The sequence below is a fragment of the Oncorhynchus mykiss genome, chromosome 5 (assembly GCF_057628025.1).
Source record: "Oncorhynchus mykiss isolate SJ-2025 chromosome 5, ASM5762802v1, whole genome shotgun sequence".
Taxonomy (NCBI): domain Eukaryota; kingdom Metazoa; phylum Chordata; class Actinopteri; order Salmoniformes; family Salmonidae; genus Oncorhynchus; species Oncorhynchus mykiss.
Window position 1 is genome coordinate 14,235,214 of NC_143026.1, and position 24,191 is coordinate 14,259,404.

The 24,191-nt window shown below is 44.2% G+C and overlaps 1 protein-coding gene across 7 annotated transcripts; it reads left to right on the forward strand.

The window, feature by feature from the left end:
- The first annotated feature begins 720 nt into the window (after window positions 1–720).
- ncs1a (neuronal calcium sensor 1a) lies at window positions 721–22,395 on the forward strand. 7 transcript variants are annotated; one of them, XM_036976833.2, is made up of 9 exons: window positions 724–1,166; window positions 11,745–11,769; window positions 16,244–16,382; window positions 17,033–17,111; window positions 18,128–18,216; window positions 18,480–18,500; window positions 19,582–19,659; window positions 20,110–20,246; window positions 20,336–22,395. In XM_036976833.2, exons 1-8 carry the CDS (start codon window positions 1,103–1,105, stop codon window positions 20,206–20,208), a joined length of 594 nt encoding a protein of 197 aa, XP_036832728.1. In that variant the 5' UTR covers window positions 724–1,102; the 3' UTR covers window positions 20,209–20,246; window positions 20,336–22,395. The 7 variants fall into 7 exon arrangements, with proteins under 7 accessions (XP_036832730.1, XP_036832728.1, XP_036832727.1 ...); XM_036976832.2 differs by having other exon boundaries at window positions 20,110–20,228; XM_036976834.2 differs by having other exon boundaries at window positions 20,110–20,210.
- The last annotated feature ends 1,796 nt before the right edge of the window (window positions 22,396–24,191 follow it).

Sequence of the window (24,191 nt, forward strand, 5' to 3'; positions counted from 1 at the left end):
GCAAGAACTAGGAAGTTTTTTAGGATAAAAAGAAACCGAATAGAGCTAAGCACAGGCAAAATCCTAGAGGATAATTTGGTTCAGTCTGCTTTTTAACAGACACTGGGAGACAAATTCAACTTTCAGCAGGACAATAACCTAAAAGACAACGGCAAATATACGCTGGAGTTGCTTACTAAGTCAACATTGAATGTTCCTGAGTGGCTTAGTTACAGTTTGGACTTAAATCGGCTTGAAATTGATGGCAAGACTTGAAAATGGCTGTCTAGCTATGACCAACAACCAACTTGACAGAGCTAGAAGAATTTTAACAAGAATAATGTGCAAATATTTTACAATCCAGGTGTGCAAAGCTCTTAGACTTACCCAGAAAGACTGTAATCATTGCCAAAGGTGATTCTAACATGTATTGACTCAGGTGGTTGAATACTTATCTAACCAATATATATTAGTGTTTTATTTCATTTTTTTTTACAATGTTAGAATTTTTCTTCCTTTTTGATATTACAGATAATTTTGTGTAGATTGTTGACAAAAAATGACAAATCCATTTGAATCCCAGTTTGTAACACAACAAAAAAAAAAGTAAGGGGTGTGAATACTTTCTGAAGGCACTGTATATATATAGAGAGAGAGAGAGTACATGAGGAGGAGTGGCTCCTGTTGCCAGGGGTGAACAGTATCAACACATTCCCGGCTGGCCACACACACATACTGTATACACACACTCCCTCCTCTCTTCCACCCTATTCCCAGTAGGGTGTTCCAGCAGCAGCAAGCCAGGATTGCAGGAAGCAGGAGTAACACGGCTGAGTGGTTTACAGGCTACAGCCCTCCTCTCTCCAGACTCATCCTGCTACGCCGAGAGGAGAGACTAACGCTACTGCTGCTCTTTCATAGTATTCTTTGCCTTTTCCTGATCGTTTTTTCCCTTTTTTTTCTATAATTCCACGTAATTTTATGTCTGCTACTTGAAGAGCAAGACTTCAAGAAGTATTTTTTTGATTATATATATATATTTTTTTAAAATGGTAATGAAGGTGGCAGAACTGGGAGTCTTTTAAAGCACGTGGAGAAAGGCTTAAAGGCATATGCTTAAACTATGGGGAAGTCCAACAGCAAACTAAAGCCTGAAATGGTGGAGGAGCTGACCAGGAAAACCTACTGTAAGTATAGCACTCTCTTTCTATATCTTTAAGTTAGACTCCTTTCATTTATCCCTTTCCTTTCTTTTCTGCCAGTCTGTCTTGATATAGCAGACCGTTTTCCTTTTTTTTAACACTAATTTATTTTTAGACTTTCTTATTCCCTCTCCAACCGCCACTAGTAGTGTGTGCTGTCTTTGATGGCCCAACCTTAAAAAACATTAACATTTGATTGCTACAGAAGAGGATTCCTTGAAATGAATCTAGCATTTTACAATAGAGCCTTAGGTAAAATGACATGACTTACCCGTTGGTTGCGATCCTTGACTTTAAAACAGGCTATCAGCACACTGTTGTTGAGAGACAGCCAAGTGATCATCAGGTAAGGTGCTTTGTCCAAGTCTTGGATAGTGATTAATTGTATGCAAAAGCCAAATAAATAGAAAGAAAGACACATTTGTAATGGCGATCCTATGGTGGGAGACAATTATGCAACTTTCTTTGCTATGTAAACTTTTCAGCTACTCCTGCCATACAACATTTGGACATTAAGATGTTAACGAGCAAATCTCAAATCCCCAACTAAAGAGAGACTCATTAAATCATATATATTGAATATCTGAAAAGTATTTCAGTTTATTACACTGTTGTAAATTGGTCGTCCAGCCTTTGGAAGGTGATAGCCATTCGGTAATGTGGTTTGAAGACATGGACACAGCAACCATTGTAGTACATCTTCCTCTCAGATTGAATGGCTTTCCCTCAGGTGTGCTAATACACGTTAGAGACTCAGTAGTCACTCGAAATCCGCTTAGCGCTTGATGCAATACTTCTAATGAAGATTATGAAGCCATGCTCTAGAACAATGTCGACCAAATAATATGCTGCACTAAATCAGAGTAGGCTAAAATGTAATCAAGTAAAGCAATAACTAAATAGCTGTATCTGTCCTTTTGAGAAACCTTTACAGGCTATAGATATGTCTACATGGTGTCAGTGGAATGCTTTCCCCTACAGTAGTGTGTGTGGCTTATTTATCAATCACCACCATACTAACAGAGATAAACTCTGACCTTTAGCAGGGTCAAAGGTTGAACCAGACCTCGAGGAACACCCCCACGGAGTGAAGGTAAACTCTTGCGGATAACGATAAAAGCCGACTACCATGTCTGTTATGTCTCCCTGTTTCTCTGGTCAAGAACACTCAATGAGATGGCTGAAATTCTCAAAAGCTACCTTCTTTTGTATCTTCTGAAAAAACACAATATTTAAAGCTGCAATATGTAACTTTTTGGGTGACCTGACCAAATTCATTCAGAAATGTGTGTTATAGATCTGTCACTCTCATTGCAAGCAAGTCTAAGAAGCAGTATATCTGGCCTATGTGCGCTATTTCTATGCTTCACATTATTAAAGAGCTGTTTAGATGCAATCATTCTCTACAGCAGGGTTATTCAACTCTTAACCTACGAGGTCCAGAGCCTGCTAGTTTTCTGTTCTACCTTAATTTTTTTTGTCTTTATTTAACTATGCAAGTCAGTTAACAACAAATTCTTATTTTCAATGACAGCCTAGGAACAGTGGGTTAACTTGTTCAGGGGCAGAACAACAGATTTTTTAACCTTGTCAGCTCGGGGATTCAATGCTAGTCCAACGCTATAACCACTAGGCTACCTGCCGCCCCAATTAATAGCACACACCTGGTGTTCCAGATCCAAATCAGTCCCTGATTAAAGGGGGAAAATGAAAAAATGCAGTGGAACCAGTTTCGAGGTCCAGAGATGAGTTTAAAGGCGCCCTAAGTTTTCTGAGCAAAATAAAATAAATATATATATATATATATATATTTGTTTGTTCAATTTTCATTGTTGGACATAAAAAACGTTAAAATCACTAGGAAACCAGCATCAAGTGATTTTAATTTGGCAAATCTGTTCCCATGTATTTCCACGAATAATAGAAAGACACATGATCATAAACAAACGTAAGTAAGGTTTGAAATTATTATGTTTTATTCCAATATTATATCTGTTTGGGCTTCTTGCGCTTCATTTGCAGTCTACAAATTATTTGTAATTATGTTCCGGCCCCCCGACCATTTGCTCAAGAAAAAAAATTGCCCGCAGCTGAATCTAGTTGATGATCCCTGCTCTACACTATACTTCCTTGTTTTGTCACATAAACTGAAATTAGTCAAATTATTCTAATTTTAGGAACCAGGAAATGACGATGCGATTTCTGCATAGTGCATCTTTAAAGGTGCTGTATGCAACGATTTCACCTGATAATAGTAATACATTGGGCGGTAAGGATGTCACCATAATCGTTGTTGTTATGAAAAGTGCTTTTTAAATCAAATATAACACACATTTCTATGTGAATTTGGTTGGGTTGCACAAAAAGGGACATATTTCAGCTTTAATATCTAACACTACCAGCAGGACATATACTGTACATCAGTAATTGTCTGGTAATAAATGTCAACTCCAAATAGTTAATGATGACAATAATATAGACCTGTCATTCTCATTGAAAGCAAGTCTAAGAAGCTTTTCTGGTTAAATAAAGGTGAAAAAATAAAAAATAAAAGTCTAAAAACGGTAGATCTGTTCTTTGTGCACTATTTCTATCCTTCCCGTTATTTCATTTTTGCATTTACATTAGGTTTTTAACACCAGCTTCAAACAGCTGAAAATAAAATGACTTTGGTTATGGAAAAGATATTTCACAGCAGTTTAGATGGTACAATGATTCTCTAAATTGAGCGAACTATACACATTTTTGCAACCAGGAAATGGAGGAGCGATTTCCGCATAGTGCATATTTAAGCTTCTCTACTCAGCCTTGATAATTTGTTAACTATTTAGAATTCAGAAGAGATTTCACAGAAATAAATCAGAATATTATATTCCTGTGTTTGAATGTGTGTAATGGCAAGATACATCTTTCATGGTGAGGTGTAGTGTGTGAACTAGTGTGTGTGTGTGTATGTGTGGATGAAGACGCCCCCCATTGAGAAGGGAAGTGAGCATGTCAAACGGGCTAATTTCATGCTCTCACACGGGGTCTCGCGTTTCCTAATTATAGCAGTATGTGTGCCAACCTAAAGTGCTGTCGGGGAGAGGGTGCGGTTGAGACATCACTCTTTGGTTCTGAATGCAACTTCATCGCAGGGAGATCACTTCCATTTAGTCTCATTGCCTCAGCAATTAGCATTCACCACAGTCAATGTTTCAGTTTTAATACAGGGTGATAGCGATATGACGAGAAGCACTTAAGATGGCTCTCATATACTCTGGAGAGTGAATGTGTCATGGAAGTCTATTCAGTCCTGAGGAGGAAAGGGCTGGGCATGCAAAAAGGAATGACGAGAAAGCAGCTTTTGTTTACTACACATCTCTCACTGAGGTAATTTAGTCTAGGGTTTCCCAAACTCGGTCCTGGGGTCAGTACCAAATCAATGTGCAGGGTTACTGGTGATAACCTAGGGGGCTGGCGTAAATGCGTTTTGAGTTAGCTGATTTAGTTGGTTGACTTGTTGAAATCAGTCAAATGTTATTTATAAAGTCCTTTTTTGCAGCCTTGCATGATCTTGCTGTTGTCAGATTATGCAAGCTTCTCCTGTTTTCTGCTCTGTTTCTTTTTACTCTGTAATTGTTTTTCCTTGAGAAATGGAAGGGTATAATTAGGTTCTCATTGGCATAGCTCTAAGAGCCAGCCTCCGCTAAAGCCATTAACACGCCCACCCACACACACAGTACACACACTCTCTCCATACTGCACACACACAGTACACACATTCTCTCCATACTGCACACACACAGTCACATACATTGGCTCAAAGGATCATATTGCCTCAATCCATCAGCACAAGCAACAGTCAAACTCACTATACCATGCACACGTGCACACACTCATCCACAAAGCTTTCGATAGCTCTGCACTATGCAGGTTCTAGGTCTAGTCCTCCTTCCTGCTTCTAACTCCCCTTCTCCCCTTTCCATCTAGCTCTTCCTTTGTTCTTCCCTTTTTCTCTGTCTGCCTCTTTGTTGTTGCTTCCTCTCCATACTCTCTTCCACTCTGTCCTCTTCTTCTTTTCAGCATGACTGCAGCTCGTCTTATTGCTCTGCCCTTCGCTTGGAGAGGCTCATTCCATATCTTTTCTCCTTTTAAACCCTCCCTCTTTCTTTGTTTCCCCCTACTGTCCTCTTCCCTTCCTCCTCCCCCTATTTTCCTCCTCCCAGTACTCTCCTCCTCCCAGTACTCTCCTCCTCCCAGTACTCTCCTCCTCCCAGTACTCTCCTCCTCCTAGTACTCTCCTCCTCCCAGTACTCTCCTCCTACCAGTACTCTCCTCCTCCTACACTCTTAGGGAAAAAAGGAGCTATTTAGAACCTAAAAGAACCCTTTTTGGTTGCAGGTAGAATATATATACAGTGCCTTGCGAAAGTATTCGGCCCCCTTGAACTTTGCGACCTTTTGCCACATTTCAGGCTTCAAACATAAAGATATAAAACTGTATTTTTTGTGAAGAATCAACAACAAGTGGGACACAATCATGAAGTGGAACGACATTTATTGGATATTTCAAACTTTTTTAACAAATCAAAAACTGAAAAATTGGGCGCGCAAAATTATTCAGCCCCCTTAAGTTAATACTTTGTAGCGCCACCTTTTGCTGCGATTAGAGCTGTAAGTCGCTTGGGGTATGTCTCTATCAGTTTTGCACATCGAGATACTGAATTTTTTTCCCATTCCTCCTTGCAAAGCAGCTCGAGCTCAGTGAGGTTGGATGGAGAGCATTTGTGAACAGCAGTTTTCACTTCTTTCCACAGATTCTCGATTGGATTCAGGTCTGGACTTTGACTTGGCCATTCTAACACCTGGATATGTTTATTTTTGAACCATTCCATTGTAGATTTTGCTTTATGTTTTGGATCATTGTCTTGTTGGAAGACACATCTCCGTCCCAGTCTCAGGTCTTTTGCAGACTCCATCAGGTTTTCTTCCAGAATGGTCCTGTATTTGGCTCCATCCATCTTCCCATCAATTTTAACCATCTTCCCTGTCCCTGCTGAAGAAAAGCAGGCCCAAACCATGATGCTGCCACCACCATGTTTGACAGTGGGGATGGTGTGTTCAGGGTGATGAGCTGTGTTGCTTTTACGCCAAACATAACGTCTTGCATTGTTGCCAAAAAGTTCAATTTTGGTTTCATCTGACCAGAGCACCTTCTTCCACATGTTTGGTGTGTCTACCAGGTGGCTTGTGGCAAACTTTAAACAACACTTATTATGGATATCTTTAAGAAATGGCTTTCTTCTTGCCACTCTTCCATAAAAGCCAGATTTGTGCAATATACGACTGATTGTTGTCCTATGGACAGAGTCTCCCACCTCAGCTGTAGATCTCTGCAGTTCATCCAGAGTGATCATGGGCCTCTTGGCTGCATCTCTGATCAGTCTTCTCCTTGTATGAGCTGAAAGTTTAGAGGGACGGCCAGGTCTTGGTAGATTTGCAGTGGTCTGATACTCCTTCCATTTCAATATTATCGCTTGCACAGTGCTCCTTGGGATGTTTAAAGCTTGGGAAATGTTTTTGTATCCAAATCCGGCTTTAAACTTCTTCACAACAGTATCTCGGACCTGCCTGGTGTGTTCCTTGTTCTTCATGATGCTCTCTGCGCTTTTAACGGACCTCTGAGACTATCACAGTGCAGGTGCATTTATACGGAGACTTGATTACACACAGGTGGATTGTATTTATCATCATTAGTCATTTAGGTCAACATTGGATCATTCAGAGATCCTCAATGAACTTCTGGAGAGAGTTTGCTGCACTGAAAGTAAAGGGGCTGAATAATTTTGCACGCCCAATTTTTCAGTTTTTGATTTGTTAAAAAAGTTTGAAATATCCAATAAATGTCGTTCCACTTCATGATTGTGTCCCACTTGTTGTTGGTTCTTCACAAAAGAATACAGTTTTATATCTTTATGTTTGAAGCCTGAAATGTGGCAAAAGGTCGCAAAGTTCAAGGGGGCCGAATACTTTCGCAAGGCACTGTATATATATATTTGACCATAAACAGTGAGTATTGTTTAACAACAGCATAACATCCCACTGCTGCCACCAATTGCACTCAATACTCTCTCACTCATATACGTTCGGCACTCACTCACAGTCAGAATATTTCTTATTGTCTACTACAGCTCTACCTTTCGTTCCCCCTGGTATGCATATGTTCTCTGGTTTCCATGGAGATGAATTGCTTCCGAGAGCCCACAAGGCTTTTTTTCCCCGGATCCAAGGTAGTAGATTTTATTTAATGAAGTTGGATGTTTTTTTTCTTCCACCCGTACGACTGAGTAAAGGAAATTAGGGAGTATGGAGATCTGTTATTTTAAGGTAGGCCTCGCATCTCTATGAAATCATGTCAGAAATGTTCACATTTGAAATGTAGTGTATCCAATGGCAGTGGTTTTCTGTTTTTTGGGGGAGGGGGCAATGAAGTTCCTGTTCCACTGTTCTTGATCCACTATTAGCTCAAGTGCTGTCTCAATATCTCTCTTGAGTTTTAAACACTCTGATGCTATGCAAACTGGCATCTGTCTCTTTCTGAAGAACAGAGGCAGCCCATTAAGTTGATTTCATCACTAAGCTGCTGTCACGATCGTTATAAGAAGTAGACCAAGATGCAGCGTGGTATGTTTCCGTCCTTTATTTTGGAATAGAAAACAACAAAACGAACAAACGAAACGTGACGCTAATATAATGCTCACAGGCAACTATACATAGACAAGATCCCACAAAGCACAATGGGAAAATGGCTACCTAAATATGATCCCCAATCAGAGACAACGATAAACAGCTGCCTCTGATTGGGAACCATACTAGGCCAACATAGAAATATAATTCACCTAGATAACCCACCCTTAAATCACACCCGACCTAACCAACATAGAGAATGAAAGCTCTCTATGGTCAGGGCGTGACAGTACCCCCCCCAAAGGTGTGGACTCCGGCCGCAAAACCTGACTCAATAGGGGAGGGTCCGGGTGGGCATCTAACGTCGGGGGCAGCTCCGGTGCAGGGCGAAGTACCCACTCCGCTCGTGGGCACGTCATCGGAGGAACTGGACCGTGGCTCGTTGCCGGAAGAACCGGACTGTGGATCGTCGCCAGAGGAACTGGACAGTAGATCGTCGCCGGGGACTCCGGACCGTAGATCGTCGCCGGGGACTCCGGACCGTGGTTCTTCGCCGGGGACTCCAGACTGTAGATCGTCGCCGGGGACTCCAGACCGTAGATTGTCGCCGGAGACTCCGGACCGTGGTTCTTTGCCGGGGACTCCAGACCGTAGATTGTCGCCGGAGGCTCCGGACCGCGGACCATCTCAGGAGGTTCCGGACCGCGGACCGTCTCGGGAGATTCCGGACCGCGGACCGTCTCAGGAGATTCCGGACCGCGGACCGCCTCAGGAGGTTCCGCACCGCGGACCGTCTCAGGAGGTTCCGGACCGCGGACCGTCTCAGGAGGTTCCGGACCGCGGACCGTCTCAGGAGGTTCCGGACCGCGGACCGTCTCAGGAGGTTCCGGACCGCGGACCGTCTCAGGAGGTTCCGGACCGTAGACCGTCTCAGGAGGTTCCGGACCGTGGACCGTCGTAGGAGGTTCCGGACCGTGGACCGTCGTTGCAGGTTCCGGACTGTGAAACGTCGCCGGAAGCTCTGGACTGGAAACTGTCGCTGGAAGCTCTGGACTGGAAACTGTCGCCGGAAGCTCTGGACTGGAAACTGTCGCCGGTATCTCTGGACTGGAAACTGTCGCCGGAAGCTCTGGACTGGAAACTGTCCCCGGAAGTGCTGGACTGTGGAGGTGCACTGAAGGCCTGATGTGTGGGACCAGTATAGGTGGCACCGGGCTGATGACACGCACCTCATGGCGAGTGCGGGGAGGAGGCACAGGACGTACTGGACTGTGGAGGCGCACTGGAGACACAGTACGTATGGCCGGCGCAGGATATACTGGGCCGTGGAGGCGCACTGGAGGTCTGGAGCGTAGAGCTGGCACAACGCGTCCTGGCTGGATGCTCACTTTAGCCCGGCAAGTGCGGAGCGCTGGCACAGGACGCACTGGGCTGTGAAGGCGCACTGGCGACACAGTGCATAGAGCAGGCACAGGATATCCTGAACCAAGGAGACGTACTGGAGACCAGGAGCGCTGAGCCAACACAGCCCATCCTGGCTGGATGCTCACTTTCGCACGGGAAGTGCGAGGAGCTGGCACAGAACGCACCGGGCTGTGGATGCGCACTGGAGACACATTGCGTATCTCCGCAAAACTGGTCCCTGACTGGTCCCACGCTACTCACGGCGACTGTCTTGCTCCAGACACCAAAACATCCACTCTACCTCATCACTCCCCTCAACTATCTCACAATACTCCTCGCTCAGTCTATCCCAATATTCCTCTTTGCTCTCAGACTCGCCCCTCGGCTCCGCCAACCAACCCGTGTGCCCCGCCAACCAACCCGTGTGCCCCATCCCCCCCAAAAAATTGGGTGCTGCCTCTGGGGCTTCCGTCGTGGTCATGAACTTCGGAGTCGCCGTTGATCCTCCTGTGTCTGCTTCCATGGAAGGCTTTCGTCTCCTGCCATTATCTCCTCCCAAGTCCAGGATGTCTTCTCCTCCTGGCCACACTGTTTGGTCCGTTTGTGGTGGGATCTTCTGTCACGATCGTTATAAGAAGTGGACCAAGATGCAGCGTGGTATGTTTCCATCCTTTATTTTGGAATAGAAAACTTTATAGAACAAAACAACAAAACGAACAAACGAAACGTGACGCTAATATAATACTCACAGGCAACTATACATAGACAAGATCCCACAAAGCACAATGGGAAAACGGCTACCTAAATATGATCCCCAATCAGAGACAACGATAAACAGCTGCCTCTGATTGGGAACCATACTAGGCCAACATAGAAATATAATTCACCTAGATAACCCACCCTTAAATCACACCCCAACCTAACCAACATAGAAAATAAAAGCTCTATGGTCAGGGCGTGACAGCTGCCTGTGCTGTCAACAGAATGGTGATGGAGGCCCGTGCAAGCCCATCCAAATAGTGGACTTGTGGTGCTGTTGCTTCGCCATTTGTCAGGAACTAATAGTATGTCAGAAAATACCTATGTTTTAACAAATGCAGTTGACTCCTGATAAATACAATTGGTGCACGCTGATATCTGGAGTAATAACAGAATAATAACAGAATATACACTTGTTGACAGTGCACATGGTGTTAACATTTATGATGTATTGATGTTCGTTCTTATAGGGGGGAAACACAGCTATGGTAAACCAGGATGGTATAGAGATGTATGGATGGTATGTATGTATGGATGGTATAGAGATGTATGGATGGTATAGAGATGTATGGATGGTATAGAGATGTATGGATGGTATAGAGATGTATGGATGGTATGTATGTATGGATGGTATAGAGATGTATGGATGGTATAGAGATGTATGGATGGTATGTATGTATGGATGGTATAGAGATGTATGGATGGTATAGAGATGTATGGATGGTATGTATGTATGGATGGTATAGAGATGTATGGATGGTATGTATGTATGGATGGTATAGAGATGTATGGATGGTATAGAGATGTATGGATGGTATGTATGTATGGATGGTATAGAGATGTATGGATGGTATAGAGATGTATGGATGGTATGTATGTATGGATGGTATAGAGATGTATGGATGGTATGTATGTATGGATGGTATGTATGTATGGATGGTATGTATGTATGGATGGTATAGAGATGTATGGATGGTATAGAGATGTATGGATGGTATAGAGATGTATGGATGGTATGTATGTATGGATGGTATAGAGATGTATGGATGGTATGTATGTATAGATGGTATAGAGATGTATGGATGGTATGTATGTATGGATGGTATAGAGATGTATGGATGGTATAGAGATGTATGGATGGTATAGAGATGTATGGATGGTATGTATGTATGGATGGTATAGAGATGTATGGATGGTATGTATGTATGGATGGTATAGAGATGTATGGATGGTATAGAGATGTATGGATGGTATGTATGTATGGATGGTATAGAGATGTATGGATGGTATAGAGATGTATGGATGGTATGTATGTATGGATGGTATAGAGATGTATGGATGGTATAGAGATGTATGGATGGTATGTATGTATGGATGGTATAGTATGGAGTTATATTAGTTGCACCAGAAATCAAATCTGAATTTCTTCATTTTGAATTTGTGTTAAGAAATAGACTTTCTGTTGGCACTAAAATCACTCCATAGGGGGGTTTCATTATTCATACATTCTCTACCTTTTATTTTGGCTTTTTATGTTTATATATTATCTTTAAATTATTAAGATGAGCAGGGTTACACACAGCATTTCACTCCCAGCAGATGTAAGTTATTTCAGCGACTGAATAACATATGAAGCAGCCTTCAGTGAAAACCTCCTGTCGGTCTTGTGTGTTGTCTTTATGTCAATTGTTTTTCTTCTAACAATCTCCTTTTCTCTGTTTTCTGTCTGCAGTCACAGAAAAAGAGGTACAACAATGGTAAGTTCCTCTTATTGGCTCAGCTAACAACTAAGTCAACCCCGTATTGCAAATGCTCCATTATACTTGTGTACCCTCAGTCAACAACATTGCAACCCATCTGTGAAAACCTCCGGTTCAACTGCAAAGCTGCAATGCACCCCTGGAGCAGGTTAGGGGTTAAGTGCCTTGCTCAAGGGCACAACAGCTGTAGGTGGTGAGTCAGCTGGCATTATAGTCGGCACCAGAACTCAGTGACACTCTCTGTTTTGTCGATTTTGCATCAACCATATTTGTGGAACGCTAAAAACTTCAGCAAACTCCTACAGTGTTTATGTTACAGCAACCTTCCTGTTCAGCCCTCGTTACCATGGACACCCAATGCATCACCGGGCTTTCATAACCACATCTTGAAATAGAAGGCTCTTTGTAAGGCGTTACAGCTTTCAAAGTATTGTAGCTGATGCCTCGAGTTGAATTTGGACAGACACCGTCCTTCGAATGAAACGTTAAATTGAGGTGGTTGGTAAAGATCCTGTGACATCTCAAGACAATGGGTGTCCTTTCTACATTTCATACCTGGCCTGTCACAGTAATGTAGTAGCAATGCCCTATAACTATCCCGTGCCTGCGAAATCACTGCTTTCTCCTCCACTAGAAAGTGTGGTGAGCGCTCGGGCACAAAATGGCTGCCGTGTTTCAAAAGAACACTGTGTAGCCTAGTGAAAAGGGCTTGATGAAAACAATCTATCATTGGCCATCCTCTGAGGAATGGTGGTGGGCTGGCCAGGCTCTGTGCCCAGACTCAGTGTGTTGGCTGAGGTGTCAGGCCACACACATATGTACGTGGGCCAGGTACCACAACAGAGCCCAGTGGCACAGCTCTCCTGCCTGAGATTTTGCTGGCACCGCCACTAGTTGTGGCAGCTGCAGACATAACCTCGCTAGACCAGCCTGGCCCTCAGCCTGTAGCCAGAGGTCCACACCCTGAGAAGCTGCTGCCTTGGTAGCCGTATACAACCCTGTTGTTATCTCCTCATAGTCATTATAACCTCTGGCTAGTCTCTGGGGTTACGAAGGTGGTGCCGTGTTCTGATGTTGCGGCCAGCTTCCGATTGGTTACCCGTTTTGCCGGTCGCCAGATTCATTACTATATTTAGGCAGAACTCACTGTTTAAAAAAAAAAAACATGCACGATTGGCCGTAGGACAACTTAAATAGGTAAAAATATCAACGAGTATTGAGTGAAGTTTACAGACACCTGCAATGCGTTGAAACTGGCCATAAGAGCAGAATATAAGAGATGTGGTGTCGCAAAAGCAGCTAAACATTTATGTTCGCCATAGCCAATCAAAACAAAGGACGTTTCTGTCACAACGCATCACCTCAGACCAGTGCTAGGTTATTTTGACCTCATAACCTTTCTGTGCCAAGTTCCGTGGCTCCCCCTCTTGTGGCTCCCCGTACACACCACAGATGGAGAGCTGTTGACACTGGGTCGAGTTCCCACTCTGATAAGAAACTTATCGAGAACCGCGGAGAGACATGTTACTGAACAACATGACATGTAGACTCAAAGAAGGAAGAGCAGTCAGAAGGAGAAGGAGAGAGAAAATGACCCCTCACAGCTTTTACTCTGATGCTTCCCAGTCCCCACTCATGCCCCCATCCCCAGGCATGCCCCCATCCCAACTCATGCCCCCATCCCCAGGCATGCCCCCATCCCAACTCATGCCCCCATCCCCAGGCATGCCCCCATCCCAACTCATGCCCCCATCCCCAGGCATGCCCCCATCCCAACTCATGCCCCCATCCCCGGTCATGCCCCCATCCCCAGTCATGCCCCTGTCCCCAGTCATGCCCCAGTCCCAGTCATGCCCCATCCCCGGTCATGCCCCCGTCCCCAGTCATGCCCCTGTCCCCAGTCATGCCCCAGTCCCAGTCATGCCCCATCCCCAGTCATGCCCCCATCCCCAGTCATGCCCCAGTCCCCAGTCATGCCCCTGTCCCAGTCATGCCCCTGTCCCCAGTCCCCACTCATGCCCCATCCCCAGTCATGCCCCAGTCATGCCCCCGTCCCCAGTCATGCCCCAGTCCCCAATCATGCCCCTGTCCCCAATCATGCCCCTGTCCCCAGTCATGCCCCAGTCCCAGTCATGCCCCGTCCCCAGTCATGCCCCAGTCATGCCCCCGTCCCCAGTCATGCCCCTGTCCCCAATCATGCCCCTGTCCCCAGTCATGCCCCAGTCCCCACTCATGCCCCAGTCCCGCCCCTGTCCCCAGGCATGCCCCTGTCCCCAGTACCCATTCATGCCCCTGTCCCCAGTCATATCTTTGTGAGTTGGGCTAGACTGAAATGTGTTTGTCTCTGTCTATAGCTGCAAAAAGGCCTACGAGAGCTTCTATCTCAACTCACAGATCATACTGTGAGAGGAAGCCATTGGAAAGAGACAACACACCCACACACAAACTTCTCGGCCTGCCACCAACCACAATACCCTGCCGATCCCTATTTTGCCTCGCTTGTCTTTGAAGTGATTTGCATCACCCTGTGCTGTGAAGTCAGTGCTGGAAGAAGAAGACTCTCACCCAAAGCGTTTACAGTGCTAGCTAGCTGACATGAATAGAGCCGAGCGAGAGATTACAAATCACAATGCCAGGGGATCGTTCTGTCTGCCGAGTAGGCAAACAACACATCAAACGGTAATAAAACAGGGGCTGTCGCTGTCATCCACTAGTGAGCCTACTGCTTACACCCTTGTGTGGGAGCAGTGTCAGTCCCTCATCTCTTCCTCGTTCAGATACAGTGTGGGAAAGTAAAAGAACTGAACAGTGTGGTTTTGGATGAAAGACTGGTCTTTCTCAAGGCTGGGGGTAGTTTTGTTTGAGTAGCAGTAAGGAAAGTTTGATCAACGGCATTGGCACTTGGCTTAGAACCAGTGCAAGGGTGACATGAACATAGAGCTCTTTGGCCAAGCACACCAGTGGTGGGTTTGGCGTTGAAAAATAGAAGCTTATGCAGAAAAGTACCTCACTCTAGGTTCGAGCCCAGGCTCTGTCGCAGCCGGCCGCTAGCACTGTAAACGCTTTGGGTGAGAGTCTTCTTCTTCCAGCACTGACTTCACAGCACGGGGTGATGCAAAATCACTTCAAAGACAAGCGAGGCAAAATAGGGATCGGCAGGGTATTGTGGTTGGTGGCGGGCAGAGAAGTTTGTGTGTGGGTGTGTTGTCTCTTTCCAATGGCTTCAGAAACATGGGGCAGAAAACATGGGGCAGAAAACATGGGGCGACGCACAATTGGCCTAGCGTCGTCCTGTTTGGCCAGTAGGGATATCATTGTCTCATCGTGCACTAGCAACTCCTGTGGCGGGCCGGGTACAGTGCGCGCTAACCAGGTCACCAGGTGCACGGTGTTTCCTCCGACACATTGGTGCGGCTGGCATGGCTTTCGACCTTCGTCTCTCCCGAGCCCGTACGGAGTTGTAGCGATGAGACAAGATAGTAACTACTAACAATTGGATACCATGAAATTGGGGAGAAAAAGGGGGGGAAATTAAAATTCTAAAAAAATATGGTGGGGGATCTTTGATGTAATGGGGCTATTTTGCATCCACTGGTTCTGGGGTCCTTGTTAAGGTCAACAGCACAATGGACTTTACCAAGTACCAGGACATTTTAGCCCAAAACCTGGTTGCCTTTGCGAGGAGGCTGAAACTACCAGCAAGATAATAACCCCAAGCACCAATCAAAATCCACAAAGAAATTGTTAATTGACCATAAAATCTGCATTTTGCAATGGCCATATCAGTCTCTGGACTTGAACCCCATTGAAAACCTGTGGTTTGAATTGAGGAGGACAGTCCATAAGAACAAACAAACGATGAAGGATCTGAAAGTATTCTGGATGGAGGAATGGTCTAAGATCCCTCCCAATGTGTTCTCCAATCTCATAAAACATTTTAGAAAAAGGCTCAGTATCATGCTAGAGCAGTGGTTCTCAATCCTGGGCCTGGGGACCCAAAGGGGTGCACATTTTTGTTTTTGCCCTCGCACTACACACCTGATTCAAATCATCAAAGCCTGATGAGGAGTTGTTGATTTTAATCATGTGAATCACTAGGGTCCCCAGGCCCAGGATTGAGAACCACTGAATGTTCTCAGTATTTCTTTAATCATTTTATTTTAAATGCTATTTCTTCGTAGTGAATTTCAGAAAAATTCAAAATATCAAATATTTTTGGGATATTTGATTTTTTTATTATGCCTCTTTTCATGCAGACAACAGTCTTATCATTGTGCTACTTGATAGCAGGACGTTCTTTATCCGATCTTTCTAGCAGGCCTCAGGGATCCTTACTTTAGGAATGAGTTTCATCAGTCACACTGAATGCAGTAATTGTTCCATTCATCGATTCACCGCTCACCACCTCTCTCTTTTCTCTCCTCCCTCCCCTCTTCTTCCTTTCCTCATTCCTCCCTCCATCCACCCCCAGGTATAAGGGTTTTATTAAGGACTGTCCTAGTGGTCAGTTGGATTCAGCTGGCTTCCAGAAGATCTACAAGCAATTCTTCCCCTTCGGTGACCCCACCAAGTTCGCCAGCTTCGTTTTCAATGTGTTTGACGAGAACAAGGTAACAGGCTGCCTGCGGAACGCATTTATGTTCACTTTATTTTCTTAGAAACTAGGACAACAGTAAACCAATTAACATCCTTACTGGCTTAGTGTATGAAAAGACATCACTTAACATCCCTTATAAAATGCTTGGATTGGGTTCCATTGCATAACTGAAATGTTTATGTCATGGCTAATGTACTGGTCCTCTGTAGCGCAGTTGGTTGAGCATGCCGCTTGCACTATGGGTTTGATTCCTGGGACCACCCAAAAGTAAATGCTGTATGCACGCAAGACTAAGTCTCTTTGGATAAAAGCGTTTGCTAAATGGCTTAAACATTTTTTGCTTGCTTTAAGAGACCTCTCAGTCTACAGTCATTTCCATTGAGAAGCCAGACTTTAGTTCTTTCCTAGAGATTGAATGGTTGGTCTCTCTCACTATAGCCTGTTTCTGTGTCTGGTCGATTATTAGGGGGGGGGTTATATCGGTCCACTAAACAGGACTATTAAAGACCCAGTATACTACTTTTTGAACAATTTCATTGTGTTTTTTTTGGAGGGAGGGTGCACCCTGAGCTCCCCTACTTCTTCCCTCCACGGTCTCTCTCCTTCCCTCCACTTTTCTTGTACGAACTCTTTATCTGCCTCTTTCCTTCTGTTTCTCTGCAGGATGGACGTATTGAGTTTGCCGAGTTCATCCAGGCCCTGTCGGTCACCTCCAGAGGGACCCTGGACGAGAAGCTCAGATGTAAGCCTGGAGAAAATATCCTAGGGCCTAAGCTTTAGCTCAGCAGGCTAGCACAGTCTTGAGGCGCGCAGTCGACCCAGGTTCAAACCCAGTCAGCCACAGCATTAAAAATAACACACCAATTCACACGCTTTCTCTCTCCCTATCCCATTCTCTCACTGCTTTGCATTACCATTTTCTCACACTGACCTTTGACCTAGTCATGTTGGCTCCTGCATCAACAAGGTGATCTCTAATCTTCCCAGACGCCTGTATGTGGTCACAGCTGTCGTTGTAGATGAACGGCAGGGATAACAGGAATAAACGCTATAAATGCAGTGTCGAGATATACTGACACACACCCTGTTTCACACATGCTGATACTGTCACCCACACCCCTGCACGCCTCAGGTCATTAGCAGGAGTTGATCAACTGCTGACAGTTGTTGATGCAGTAATTGGCTAACAGGTAGAGAGGTATTAGAATGCATTTCAATCGTAGTGAAATTAGGTGTCACTTACTGTATATATTAGCAGTCCTAAGGAATATATAACAAGTTTCCTCTGGGCCTCCCGAGTGGCGCAGTGGTCTAAGACACTGCATCGCTGTGCCACTAGATTCTGGGTTTGAGTCCAGGCTCTGTCGCAGCCAGCCGCGACCGGGAGACCCATGGGGCGGCGCACAATTGGCCCAATGTCGTCCGGGTTAGGGGAGGGTTTGGCCGGCAGGGATGTTCTCGTCCCATCGTGCACTAGTGACTCCTGTGGTGGGCCGTGTGCCGTACGCGGTCGCCAGGTGCAATGTGTTTCCTCTGACACATTGGTGCGGCTGGCTTCCGGGTTAAGTGGGAATTGTGTCAAGAGGCAGTGCTGGGTTGTGTTTTGGGGGATACACAGCTCTCTACCGTTTGCCGAGTCTGTAAGGGAGTTGCAGCGATGAGACAAGACTGTAACTACCAATTGGATACCACGAAACTGGGGAGAAAAACGGGGTTAAAAAAAAGGTTTCCTCCATGTGCTGTTTATGGCTTTTGCAGGGGCCTTCAAGCTTTACGACCTGGATAACGACGGTTACATAACTCGGGACGAGATGCTGAATATTGTGGACGCCATTTACCAGATGGTGGTAAGTTCTTCCTCAGTTGTCTCAACATCAAATATTCAGCTTTGATCTATTCTCGTAATTTAGTTGATGGGTACGGAGCATCATAATCAGTATTTCAACATTTCAATGGGAACGTCTGGTTGTTGCTCTTAAGTGAGCCATTTTGAGACAGTTTAGATGATACCTTGTCCCGTGTAGTGTTTAGCATTTAAATAAATATTCCGTAATTTCATGCAGGTAACAGGCATTTGTGTGTGTGTGTGTGTTTGTTTGATTGCGCGCAGCCGCGCGTACAGGGGAACACGGTGGGTACAACGTCAACATAATTTACCAGGGACCTCTTTTTGTTTATTTGCAGCTATGGGCAGCGCTCCGGGCTTATGGTGCACCATGGGGAACAGAGCTAACTACGAATCCTGTAACAAAAAACGATGCTTGATCAACTGCTCATTGGATTCAGTTCGATCTCACTTTGTCAATTATGCACCTTTTAAAGGCAATGTTCCCGGATTTGCGGAGAATACATTCAGGTAAATGCTGCATACGTCGGCTCAATTGGAAATTAGGACTACCTTTAAAATGTCAAGCGTTCTATAACACAGCTCTTCCTCTGATCGGATTGAATCCCAGCCTTAGTCTATAAATTATATACATACTTTCTGACAGCTGCAAATAAACCTCTATCCCTTAACACACAATGGTGTAGGGCTCTATCCTTACCAGACTGCCATCAACTGCTGCTCGGTCTGTTCCAACATCTCATTATCATCAAGAAATCACAATCATCAGATGACCGATTTTTATTTCATACATCGACTATACACCACACCACGTAAAATATGTCAAATTAAAATAATTCCCGTACCAAATTGTTTGCTCTTTCCCCCATGGTCCCCAAGGCACTTTTTTGCATATGGTTTCATGAATGTCCAGAGGTCTCCTCATTTTCGAATCAGGTTTTGATGTCTTTATCCACCATTGTTGCAAAAAAATATTCCCTTTTCACCAACACCACTACTGTCAATCACTGTTCTTCCGTGGCTCTTACTGTTTGTGAAAAGTGAATATGTCTTGCCAGAATTACAGCAGCGCAAAAAATGATTGCTTTACGTTGGCAGGAACTTTACTCTCTGCCATTATGTCAATGTGTGCTTTCATTTCTGAACATTGCAAACTGGATCTTTCTGTGTCCTGCATGCATGGTGCTAAAGAGGCAAATGTAGAGTTATTAACTTCTGTTGTTAAAAAAATACAATTGTTATGACCTGCAATTTGTGATATTTTCTGTAAACGAGGGCCTGTGGGGGGGGGGGGGGGGGTTGTCTGTTGTCTGTGTTACCATGCATATGTTAAATCAAATAAAATGTAACATTTGGTCACAAAAAGGGGAACACGGTGGAATTGCCTGAGGAAGAAAACACACCAGAGAAAAGAGTGGACCGAATCTTTGCCATGATGGACAAGGTAGAGTAAACCAATCACACACACCTGTCTAATGCATGTGAAAGATAGGCCAATGGTTCCAATGTATCTTCCTAGCCTCCTCAGTAGGATACATGTGCCCTGTGCGGCTGGCACTGCTCACATAGAAGGCCTGTTTTCAGTCGGAAAACTCTGATGCCCCCCTCAAGGAGACACTAGCTAGCCCAAGCCCCGAGGCTTTTTGTCAGAGAGACTCCTTATCAAACCCAATGGAGAGTTAGATACTCTCTCAAGAGGCATTCGGAACTGGGCCAGACCAACGCTGACTGATTGGGTTGTATAAGGGTGCATTAAATAGGCTGTTATACACTATGCTGAGACTGACGAAGAGTGCCCTCTACTGGTTTAAATATTGAACAGCAGTCCAGCCATTATCCATTTGGTAATATGTAATAAAGTATTATTCAAATGTGAGGATTTGTCGTTTTTCAGAACGCAGACGGATTGTTGACCCTGAAGGAATTCCAGGAGGGCTCCAAAGCAGACCCGTCCATCGTCCAGGCTCTATCGCTGTACGACGGGCTGGTTTAGCAGTGAGTACACTCCCCACAGTGAGTACACTCCCCACAGTGAGTACCGCATCCTCTCAAATGATGATTTACATGAACATTTTACAGTTTCTCCTCGAATACATGTATCTCTTTTCTTCCCACGACAGTTGTCCGTGATGGCCTGTTAACGTGGTGTTACCCTGCTAAGTGAGTGATGGAGTCTGCTACCTGTCTCGTCCTCTGACTCCTGCTCAGCCTTTTAGGGAAGCTGACAATGGTGGGCCGCTGCTGTCAATCATTCATCATCACCATGGTTTCCAGGATTAGAGTAAATTCAACAACCATAAACTCGTTTGCCTTCGCAGAAGCTAGTGCCGTCGATGTGCTTACAAGACATTTCTCTGAGAGACAGAAGGAAGTTAGGTACTTTTCTGTGGGAGGAAGAAGGGCCAGGGTTCATTAGGCACCAAACAGGAAAAGTAGACAAACAGGGCGGGACTACCTGGACTTTGTCCAATAAGAAATGTTCATTTTGTTGCGAAACATCTTTTTAAAAATTCAATTGCAAAGCCTAATGAACATTGAACAACATGGGACTGAACACAGGCTACTAGTCTACGGACCATGGATCTAAGCAGTTACCATCTTTATATATTTATGTTCTGTGATACAGAGCATCAGTTTAATATGCTGCAGCCAACGACAAGAAACTGCTAATGACACGCTGACTGTCTTTTAGAACGCTTGGGAAAGCCAACCTTATTTATTTAATTGGATTTAAATAACAGCAGCTCATGTTTGACATCAGCATGAATTAATATTGATTCTGTGTTCCTGCCGCACAAAGCTTTAATTGTTGAAGTACGTTTTTGATTTCAACACCAACTAAAAACTGCCAAGCGAACAGGGCCCAATTACAGATGCTGTATGAGTTTGAGCCAACTATTACAGAGATGCATAGAAATGAAATGCTGAGCAGTTGCTTATCTATGAGCAGTCCTAGAGGCTTACACTACTGAATTACGGACACTATAATCAGTGTATTCTCTCAAATTCCCATCATAACTGAACCGTTGTGTGGTCATGCGACATACAATATAAATTTATGAGATGGAAAAGGGTGGAACGACACGGATTGTGGATCACTTGAAACTTGATTGAAATCTTGAACGCTAGGTCAACAAGTACGATGCAAAATAAGTGTTCAAATAGATGTCTTTGCAAATGACTTCAAATGCATGTTAGACGCATTATGTTTGTGTGTAAATACTAAGGTGACTGACTATATGCACTGTCGCCATAATCGTCAGGTTGGTTATTTTAAGTCAGTACCCTGATATGTAAAACATCCTCTGTGGTAGAAAAGCATTTAGTGACCCTTTTACTTATCACTCCATTGAACTAGACAATGAACATTTCACCACAAAGAAAATGATTTCCCTCCCTCTGTAATGGGTGTTGTTCATCGCTCTATGGTAATGACTGGGGCACCATTTGCTTGTCCTTCCATCGCTACTGCTTCAGTGAAATAGATTTTCCTTTGATTTTTTTTGTACTGTGCACAAACTCTTCTCTCACAAATATCAATTGAATAGGTGTTTTTAAGAGTTTGAGAGAAGTTGCAACTGCTGTAGTCGAGGGAATGGTGAGAGAAGTGTTTAAATTAGCTGTATAAAAACTCATCTTACCTGTACATAGATAAACCTGTTGGCAAATTTAAGGTCTTTTGATTGGCCTTGTATGTTGATATCCTCAAATTGCAGATTTCATTCAGTATTTTTCACCATGATGCATCTGGAGTGACCCAATGTACAGTATGTGGCATGCTGTGTGATTAGAAACAAGCTACAAGTCATGTAGGCTTAATCAGTATGAATTTTAGTTTATCACTGTTGACAAATTTTTCAATTAAATTCAGTATCATATGATTAGACAGGGTTTGTCTTGGTATCAATTGCCTTGGTATCAAACCAATTCTCACAGCATTTAAGGACACTATACTGTAAATAATATAAACTGTTAACCTCACAGTATACATAAAAGTGCTCATTGTTGACAAGACTATGAACAGACTATTCTTAATATTGAAAGTGAAAACATTGACTGACCATCCCAAATCCAAATGGCATACAAATGTAAATGTCAGTTGGTCTCCTTACTCAGTACATGACAGAGGTAGTTGTTTTTGTCTTCAGTGTTTTTGAAATAAAAGAGCTGCTTTCCTTCATTTGCCCCATGCTTTTGAACGCACCACTAGCTGATTCCGTTTCCACTAGCATTGCTGTAAAAATGCGACCCAGAAGATTTTGGACGTTGCTAAATAACCAGCAAACTTTTAAAAAAAAAATGTTCAAAAACCTGGGTGTCAGAAATAAGCTACAACTTCAAAAATGTGAACACAAAATCCATATTTTAAAGTGACCACCCAAACCTCGAAAAGGAATTCTGTGAGACACTAAGAAAATAAATGAACAGTATGGACACATATTTTTATTTTGGTAGGTTACATTAGCTGTACACGGCGTAGCCTATTGAACAGAAAAATGGTCTAAAAAAAACTCAGCACATCTGCTACTACGGAATAATTATTAGTATGTTTCAGTGGGAAGAGTTCTACCAATCGGACTAATGCAATATGGAGAATACCCACAATGCCCCAATTGGCCTGGATGTCAAACTAACTCAGATAAAAAAATAAAAAAAATTTTTTATTTAACTAGGTGTAACGGATGTGAAACGGCTAGCTTAGTTAGCGGTGTGCGCTAAATAGCGTTTCAATCAGTGACGTCACTTGCTCTGAGACCTTGAAGTAGTGGTTCCCCTTTCTCTGCATGGGCCGCAGCTTTTGTGGAGCGATGGGTAACGATGCTTCGTGGGTGTCAGTTGTTGATGTGTGCAGAAGGTCAAATCAAATCAAATTTTATTTGTCACATACACATGGTTAGCAGATGTTAATGCGAGTGCAGTAATGACAAGTAATCTAACTAACAATTCCAAAACTACTGTCTTGTACAGAGTGTAAGGGGATAAAGAATATGTACATAAGGATATATGAATGAGTGATGGTACAGAGCAGCATAGGCAAGATACAGTAGATGGTATCGAGTACAGTATGTACAAATGAGATGAGTATGTAAACAAAGTGGCATAGTTTAAAGTGGCTAGTGATACATGTATTACATAAGGATACAGTCGATGATATAGAGTACAGTATATACGTATGCATATGAGATGAATAATGTAGGGTAAGTAACATTATATAAGGTAGCATTGTTTAAAGTGGCTAGTGATATATTTACATAATTTCCCATCAATTCCCATTATTAAAGTGGCTGGAGTTGAGTCAGTGTCAGTGTGTTGGCAGCAGCCACTCAGTGTTAGTGGTGGCTGTTTAACAGTCTGATGGCCTTGAGATAGAAGCTGTTTTTCAGTCTCTCGGTCCCAGCTTTGATGCACCTGTACTGACCTCGCCTTCTGGATGATAGCGGGGTGAACAGGCAGTGGCTCGGGTGGTTGATCCCTCTGCTGTTTCCTGAAGTCCACAATCATCTCCTTAGTTTTGTTGACGTTGAGTGTGAGGTTATTTTCCTGACACCACACTCCGAGGGCCCTCACCTCCTCCCTGTAGGCCGTCTCGTCGTTGTTGGTAATCAAGCCTACCACTGTTGTGTCGTCCGCAAACTTGATGATTGAGTTGGAGGCGTGCGTGGCCACGCAGTCGTGGGTGAACAGGGAGTACAGGAGAGGGCTCAGAACGCACCCTTGTGGGGCCCCAGTGTTGAGGATCATCGGGGAGGAGATGTTGTTGCCTACCCTCACCACCTGGGGGCGGCCCGTCAGGAAGTCCAGTACCCAGTTGCACAGGGCGGGGTCGAGACCCAGGGTCTCGAGCTTGATGACGAGCTTGGAGGGTACTATGGTGTTGAATGCTGAGCTGTAGTCGATGAACAGCATTCTCACATAGGTATTCCTCTTGTCCAGATGGGTTAGGGCAGTGTGCAGTGTGGTTGAGATTGCATCGTC

Excerpts from the sequence above, each read along its gene's own strand:
- ncs1a (XM_036976833.2), top strand. The coding sequence starts at position 1,103 with ATGGGGAAGTCCAACAGCAAACTAAAGCCTGAAATGGTGGAGGAGCTG. Across the intron at positions 18,217-18,479 it reads ACGCCATTTACCAGATGGTG|CCGCGCGTACAGGGGAACAC; the intron begins GTAAGTTCTTCC and ends GATTGCGCGCAG. Across the intron at positions 19,660-20,109 it reads TCTTTGCCATGATGGACAAG|AACGCAGACGGATTGTTGAC; the intron begins GTAGAGTAAACC and ends GTCGTTTTTCAG.